Below are 8,782 nucleotides of genomic sequence, written 5' to 3' on the forward strand. Positions count from 1 at the left end.
AAAGGTTATCGAGAAGGAATGAGGCAAACGGGCAAACTTACGAAAGAGTTTAAACAATATCCCAAGAAACCCCGACCACCTTTGTCTCTCTCACAGCGCGGAGAAGCAGGAATTACACCTTATCACAAGGGGCCATCTGGAAAAGCCAGCCGGGTTTGATGAGGAGACACACCCCACCCCACACACGGCAACCAGACAAACAAGTTTTAAAGAAATTGCAATATAACATTAATAATAACGTGTTAACCTTAAACGATATTCCATTATAGAACCTTACAGCACCAAGGGATATGGATTCCAACAATCTGGAAACGGACCTCTTAAACTCAGGATGAAAATTATTTTTCTTTTTAATAATTCCATCATAACAATTCGAACCTCGGTAAACCGAGAGGTGTCGGGAGGACGTAGTTACAAACACGAGTCGTGGCGAACATGGGACCAAATGGTATTTGAGAAATATAAGTCGAAAGTATAAAGAGATAGGTGCTCCCGACCACCTTTGTCTCTCCCAAAGAGTGCGAGAGAGGAATTTCACGCCAGGGCAAACAGATCGTTATCGCAGGAGCCATCTGTACACACATACACACACGAACTCACACACACAGACCCCGCCCCGTCGTTTTCCACTGCGCAGAGAGAATTGTCTTTGCATATAACGGTCAGCCGCATTTTCAAAAGTCAGTGAAGTTAAGTCAAGAGTCAAGACAGATCAGCGAGTCAAGACGTCCACAGGACGAGCAGTCGCATGGAGCGGCTGGCTCCGAGCCTCGCTGAGTAGCGAGGATCGCTGAGTCGCGATGTATCAACAAAAGTGAGTCATACAGCAGTGGAGGAAACCTGCTGTCAGCGAACCAGCACGGGCGCGTTCGCGCACTTCAACAGAGAGAGCACGTGCGACTCAACTCACTCAACTGAAGAAAAAGCTTGGCCAACCGCCAACAAAGTATCAGCGAATCAGCGCTGAGAGCGCTCGAGCATCTCCACAAAGAAAGCACGTGCAACGTGGCTCAACCAGCAGCGGAAAAGCACGAGCAGCCGCCAACAACTTCAGCAAACCAGTGACCAAGCGCGTGCCACTTGAGTCATACAGCAGTGGAGGAAACCTGCTGTCAGAGAGCCGCCAACAACCTCCACAAAGAGCGCGTGCGACTCGGCTCACTCAGCAGAAGAAAAACTTAACCTGTCGCCCGCGAGCGCAGCGTCAGATACTACAGCAGCGGAAAGAGCGCGCACCGGCGCAGCTCATCCAGGAGTGGAGGAAACTGCTGTCAGCGAATCAGCACGGGCGCGTTTGCGCATCTTCAAGGAGAAAGAGCGCGGCCAGCAACGCCAAGCAAGAGCGTGCAGCAGCTCAGCCAGCAGTGGAGATAAACTGCTATCAGCGAACCAGCACGGGCGCGTTCGCGCATCTTCAAGGAGAAAGAGCGCGGCCAGCAACGCCAAGCAAGAGCGTGCAGCAGCTCAGCCAGCAGTGGAGAGAAACTGCTATCAGCGAACCAGCACGGGCGCGTTCGCGCAGCTTCAAGGAGAGGGAGCGCGCGCCACCAGCGTGCCATCAGCACCAGCATCAGAACCAGCGCGTGCCAACAGCGCGCCACCAGCGTGCCACCAGCACCAGCACCAGCGCGTGCCAACAGCGTGCCACCAGCGTGCTACAGCGCGCAACTTCGCGTCACCAGGGCTGAGAGGGCAGCGGCCCCGCACTCAACACCCATCGGCGCGACGACGGCGAGCGTCGTGCTGACTCATCCAGCCAGCGGTGGACAGAAACTGGCAGTCGTTCGCATGCCCCCCACACTCTCCCCCCCCTCCTCACTCCCCCACCGCTACACAACCAACAAACATTTTTTTTGACAAGGAAATCAACCTAGGCGTTTGCTCAACCAAACAAATCAACAACCCTCCCATTAAACATACAAGACTCATGATAACTGCGTCAACTATTAGCTGATAACGAAAAACATCGCCACCCATTGAGTTATGTTGATAAGGCAATTAGAAGTATTTCAGTCGAACGCTTTAAATTCATAATCGTTATGAATCAATGAACGAACATCAACGTGGTACTGTGCTGACGATTTCAAGCATAATAACTTCGCATATCAGAATGTATTAAGGATTGGATACGAATCAAAGACCAAGTGCCGTGTTGTGTAACAATTCAAGTATACGAGTTTGCATATTATAAAGTTAAGGTTTGATAGAATAGTTCGCATGTTTTTAATCTCTCTCTCAACAACCGATCGATTGCGTTATGCGTCGGGAATTAACCACAGGTGCCGCTATCGAGGTGAAACAACGCAATCGTGATGGTATCATGTTAACGCTGTGTTGAAATTCCAAAATCCCGAGATTGAGTTTTCATATTATCCAAAAATTAAAGTTAGCTAGAAATAAAATTGATTACAGCAGAAGGTTTGTGTGTGATTCTTCCTGAAATTCTGCGTAATATTGTTCTGCGTATGAGATCTGAATCCTGGGGACCTATCACAAGCACACTATCACCACACATAATCGGTAACACACATAATTCGTAATGTTCAATCGAGAGTAATCGTATCCTTATCGATAATACGGAAGTAAAGAGCAGAGTCGAATCGACTCTGCTCTGAGAGAGAGTCGAATCGACTCTCTCTCATTCACGCTCACAACGCCTGCGTCACTGCATACGATTAATTGCGTTATTCCAATTCATAACACAATCCTCGTCACCGAGGCTCGACCTTATAATCCATAACGACCTGCATTATAATAACCACGCCCACTCGCATAAATTAATACGATTATCTCTCGAATCAGCATAATTTATGCGCATAATTACACTGATTAACATAATTTCGGATAAATTATGCAAATTTCGAATTTCATTTAATTTTCATTATTTTCATCAATTTTCATAACACCTATATATACAACAGTGCCTGTCGGATTTGAACTTTGAATCTCTGCAACAAATAGAGAATGCGCTACCATATTCCTGGTTCTTTCGGTAAAGTCACGTAGATAGAAAACAAAAAATAAAATAAAAGATTAAAAAATGAAAAAATGTAATACAAATAACAAGTAAAAATAATACATTTAAAAAAATTAATTGATGATAAGATGCCATGGGTCGACTGACTCAGATGACTGGCCAATGCACCACCTTTGCCCTCCACTACACACAAAACACAGCGTGTACACACACACACTGTGTGTGTGTGTGTACACACACACAGTGTGTGTGTGTATATACACGCTGTGTGTGTATGTACGTACACTGTACGTACATACACACACACAGTGTGTACACACACACACTGTACACACAATAATGTCCACGTTGTTGTTGCCGAGTTCACGCACCCAAGGGAGGGGGCAATGGAAAATGAATCTAAATCAACTTAAACTCCATCTCCGCTCTGTGACGTCACCACTCAGCATGACCTCATCGGCATGAAGTGCAAGCGGGTGGGGTACCTCGCTCGTGACGTCATGTCACCAAGGTATTCACGCTCCCCCAACCCCGTCCACGGCGCTCTTGAGCGTGACGTCACCTCCGCTTGGGTCACTGCCGATATCAATCCAGTGGCAATCCTTATTTGGACAAAGGGTACGCCCAGTGACTAGCGGGTCATTAACATAATGTATTGGTTGAAGCGGTCGAGAGTTTATTGTGACGGGTTCAGCAGCCACGCCCCATCCTTCGACATATGTCCTGGACTCATTAACATAATTTATTCATATTCTTAGTTTTTTCGGTAAAGTCACGTTGAAGAGAAACAACAAAATAATAAAATATATATTTTTATTACTTTGTAAGAGACACGCCCCTCCCACAATGAGCAGCTCTGTAACTGAATAAATTATATTTTGATTTAAAGCTTTCGTGACTGCAGTAATTCATATTCAAAGTAATAAAATATATATTTTATTATTTTTTTGTTTCTCTTCAACGTGACTTTACCGAAAAAACTAAGAATATGCATTACTGCAGTCACGAAAGCTTTAAATCAAAATATAATTTATTCAGTTACAGAGCTGCTCATTGTGGGAGGGGCGTGTCTCTTACCCCGGAAGTGACGTCATGTTACCTGTTTACCCGCGTGACGTCGCGAGGTAACAGGAGGCTGCCGATCCGCGCTTGCACTGAAATCCGAGGTGAGAAATTCTCATGGTGGTGGTGGTTGTTGTTTACCAAGGTAGAGCCTCTCTCTCGTAGGGATGTCAGTTGAGTAGCAGCGAGCATGGGAATCGATGTCCAGGTTGGAACTTTACAACGCGGGGCCTAGCCACGCGGGGCCTTGCCTCCTGCCCTCGCCTGATTGCATTTACTTTAATTATCTCGCTTAAGTTTAATTTGTCTTCACCCGGCTCGCCACTTTGTAACTTTGTTTTATTGTAAATATTCACGCAGTTTTTATTTTCTTTTGTTAGCAGGCCAAGCCCGCTTGAGCTGCTATACCGCTCTTGTTATCAGAAGCGACCTGCCCACAACAACACAAGGTGAGGCTTTGTCAACGTGTGTGAATGTTTTGACTTAAAACTTTGGTGACTGCAGGAATTAATATTCTTGGTTCTTTCGGTAAAGTCACGTAGATAGAAAATAAAATAAAATATTTTTTTTTAAATAAAGCAAAAAACCCACGACGTTTCGATCGCAACACAAGTGGTCTTTATCTTATTAAATTTAATCTGTTATTTTTATTTTCTATCTACGTGACTTTACTGAAAGAACCAACAATACGTGCGTCAATGTATCTATCGGTCAAAGACGCTAAGTGCGTGCCGCTGTTGACTCTGAATGTGTGGAGGGGAACACCTTCACCACGGGGAGAGAGAGACAGAGACACGGATAGCCTCGGCTATGTTGATTGATCCTCGATTAATTACTTGGTGGAGTGAGGAAGAATTAATGCTGAGCAGATGAAGGTGGCCAGGCATAGTTCTGGTCACACCACCACCTGTTTACTTATGGCAGTGTGTGTCAAGTTTGTGTTTGCAGTAAAGTCTATTAACTCTGTTGAACACGACAGGTTATATCAAAACAATAGTTTATTTTTGTTTTCCTCTGAAACTCTTTATAAGAATCGAAACAGGAAGTTTACACGGCACACACATTCAGCTGAAGTCGGATCTGTTCATCCCAGCATTCAAGGACATCTGAGCCTGGATTCACACCTCTAAGTTGCGATTTAACATTAATTTATGCATTTCTGCATAACACAAATAGTATAGTTTTCAACACCCTTTGCTGTCAGCTGAATTTAGCTTTCATAAATATTCCTTTTGTAGTCAGACAGCCGAAATTGTGTGCTTAGAGTTTTGAGTTAACATTCATCTTGAAGATACGAGGGCTTCCAGGCATATTCATGACATTTCCCCTCTCATTGTGTGCCCTAACAGCCCGTGGAGAGAAACCCTTCAGGTGCACTCTGTACGTGAAGGCGTTTGCAGATTCATCAAATCTGATGAATTTGGGAAAATTTTCACTACATCATGAATATATTAATAAGTATAGACGTGTAAGTCACGTGTGCATTCCTCTGTACCTGACGTGTAGATGGTGTGGATATTCTTTTTTTCTGTCTGCAGCTGACGCTTCCTCTGCAGAATTGGTCTGATGGAGCAAAGGCACTCAGCGCAGCTCGGTACGACAAGTCAACAATGCGACCGGCGTGCATACAGCACGGACCGGACTGGAAATTTGACACGGCACCAGAGAACTCACACGGGAGAGAAACCCTTCATATGTACTGTGTGTGGGAAGGCATTTTCATGGTCATCTGCTCTTAAAAAACACCAGAGAACACACACGGGAGAGAAACCCTTCAGGTGCACGATGTGCGGGATGGCGTTTACACAGTCATATAATCTTGTAACACACCAGAGAACACACACGGGAGAGAAACCCTTCAAGTGCAGTGTGTGTGGGAAGGCATTTTCAGATTTATCTACTCTTAAAAAACACCAGAGAACACACACAGGAGAGAAACCCTTCAAGTGCAGTGTGTGCGTGAAAGCATTTGCACAGTCATCTGATCTTGTAAAACACCAGAGAACACACACAGGAGAGAAACCCTTCAGGTGCAGTGTGTGCGTGAAGGCATTTGCACAGTCATCTGATCTTGTAAAACACCAGAGAACACACACGGGAGAGAAACCCTTCAGGTGCACGATGTGCGGAATGGCGTTTACACAGTCATGTAGCCTTGTAACACACCAGAGAACACACACGGGAGAGAAACCCTTCAAGTGCAGTGTGTGTGGGAAGGCATTTTCAGTTTTATCTACTCTTAAAAAACACCAGAGAACACACACAGGAGAGAAACCCTTCAAGTGCAGTGTGTGTGGGAAGGCATTTTCACGCTCATCTGCTCTTGTAACACACCAGAGAACACACACAGAGAAACCCTTCAAGTGCAGTGTGTGTGGGAAGACATTTTCATGGTCATCTTTTAAAACACACCAGAGAACACACACGGGAGAGAAACCCTTCAAGTGCAGTGTGTGTGGGAAGACATTTTCATGGTCATCTGCTCTTAAAACACACCAGAGAACACACACAGGAGAGAAACCTTTCAGATGTAGTGTGTGTGGGAAGACATTTTCAGATTTATCTACTCTTAAAAAACACCAGAGAACACACACGGGAGAGAAACCCTTCAAGTGCATTGTGTGTGGGAAGGCATTTTCACAGTCATCTGCTCTTAAAACACACCAGAGAACACACACAGGAGATAAACCCTTCAAGTGCAGTGTGTGCGGGAAGGCATTTGCACATTCATCAAATCTTCAAGTACACCAGAGAACACAGAAGCATCAGAAGATCCACACGGAGTGGAGTCTGAATTCAGCTTGTGAAAGTCGAAGTGCCGCAATGAGCCCACCCCTCATGAAACATGAACCGGAAGAAAATCCCAGCTTGGACACTTTTAAAGTTATCGAGGTGAAATATGAAGAGGTGATGGTGAAGAGGGAAGCAGTGATGAGCGAAGAAGTGAAGGTAAAATATGAAGGTGAAGATTCAACTCCAAAATGGGACCTTCACAACGTGAAGCAGGAGGAGAATTCTGAGGCAGAGTGAGGCAACTCCCAGCAGTTTGTGGAAGTGGAGGTGTGGGTGGACTTCCTCCGAGACAATACAAAGTCAAGTGGAGACACAGTAGATGTGTAAGCCAGAGACGATGTCGCTCCAATAGATGCACCTTTGTCACAGGCCTTAATGACAAGAACGTGAAGTTGGACACTCAGTTGCTAGGTTCAACCTGCAGAGTAAGAGCGGCCAGTATTTGTGGGCCCGTGGGATGGGTTGATCTTTAACCAGGAGCGAGAGACAATAAGCTCCCAAGCATTCACTATGTTATAATATTTGCATTTACACGGTGCTTGCTTAACCGCCTCAGCAACTCGGAGTTTTGTGTCGTACCTCGTCTGAAACACTCGAAGAGCATCCCCAAGTAGCAGCTGCCCCTGCGTGGCACAAGGTGGTGGCCCAGCACCGGCCTGCATGTGGACAAGAGCCTGTCAGTAGGGGGCGATGATTGGTGCGTCATCTCAGTTGTGTAGTTTGTAGGCAATGTTGATTCGAAGCTGTTGTGACTGCAGGAATCCACACTCTTGAGTTCTTTCGGTAAAGTAACCACGTGGGTAGAAACATAACAGATCACGGCGTTTAGATCACAACACGAACAATCGTCATCAGGTGGGACAACCACAGCAAGAGAAACTGCTGAAGTAGGCGCCTACTCCAGTAGTTTCTTCTTCTTGTTGCTTGCTTGTCCCACCTGATGACGATTGCTTGTTTTGCCATCGAAGCGCCGTGACTTATTATTTGTAGCGTAATGTTTTGAATTTGCTACATTTTGACCCAGACGCCAGCATGCAACGGTCTACTCGTTTTGAATGACGCAACAATAGTACGTTGTACATACACTGTTAAGCAGACGGTGCGTATTTTTTTAAAACAGCTTCTTGTTAATACGATGTAACGTGATGCAGTATATTTCGCTGCAGTAATTAAATGTTGTTAATATGCCCGTCAATAATTTAGAATTAATACTTGTCTGACTGTGCGCGTACAGGTAACATTTTGTCTGTGAGTGTCAAACATTGAATAAGTGATGTTAGGACAAAGTGTGTGTGTGTGTGTTTTGGAAGTAACCTGTACAGAGAACTCAGGTGAGACCCGTTGTTCTTGTGATACAGGTCAAAGGGTACTTTTGTGTTTCACGAAGCGTCTGCTTCTGGAGCAACTCATCGTCTTTGAAATAGGGAGCACGCTCGGATCATTCATCAGTTACAAGGCATACCACTTGAAAGTTACACGTATAGGAGCAGGTACATTCTCTACAACACGAATTGTAGTTTTGTTTTACGTGTTGACGTAGATTTTGTCTAACTGGGACTAGAAATGCTCCTTGCTGATTCACGTCTGGATGTTCGTAACCATCGGTTGAAGCAAACCCCACTGCTGTTGTTGAGACGCTGTGCACCAATAAGGGTCCAACACATTGACGGCCTTCAGGCCAGGAAAGTCACAACATTTGCACACGAAGGACGCATTCACGCAAGTACCCCATGCTCCGTTTTGAAGTTTTAAAATGAAACATCTTTGAATTGTGTTGTGTTTTGAATTGGATGATTTTATTTCTTCATTAAAAGCTTGTATCAATTTACATGTGGAAGACTTAATTGAAAAGGACATTTCGTGTGAATTTTCTCTCGTCATTAAATAGATGGCCTTGCCGGGGGTTCGGTTCGATGCGGACTTTCACCTGTTTGGGATTGCGGGATCGAG

The 8,782-nt window shown here is 45.1% G+C and overlaps 1 protein-coding gene across 1 annotated transcript; it reads left to right on the forward strand.

The window, feature by feature from the left end:
* Nucleotides 1-3,438: 3,438 nt before the first annotated feature.
* On the forward strand, nucleotides 3,439-8,540 carry LOC142912366 (uncharacterized). The gene is made up of 3 exons (XM_076060532.1): nucleotides 3,439-3,469; nucleotides 5,389-5,457; nucleotides 5,697-8,540. Exons 1-3 carry the CDS (start codon nucleotides 3,439-3,441, stop codon nucleotides 7,067-7,069), a joined length of 1,473 nt encoding a protein of 490 aa, XP_075916647.1. The 3' UTR covers nucleotides 7,070-8,540.
* Nucleotides 8,541-8,782: the final 242 nt, after the last annotated feature.

This window comes from Petromyzon marinus, unplaced genomic scaffold (genome assembly GCF_048934315.1).
Source record: "Petromyzon marinus isolate PM22_M1 ecotype Great Lakes invasive population unplaced genomic scaffold, UKy_Petmar_22M1.pri1.0 PM_G_Scaffold_2, whole genome shotgun sequence".
Lineage (NCBI taxonomy): Eukaryota > Metazoa > Chordata > Hyperoartia > Petromyzontiformes > Petromyzontidae > Petromyzon > Petromyzon marinus.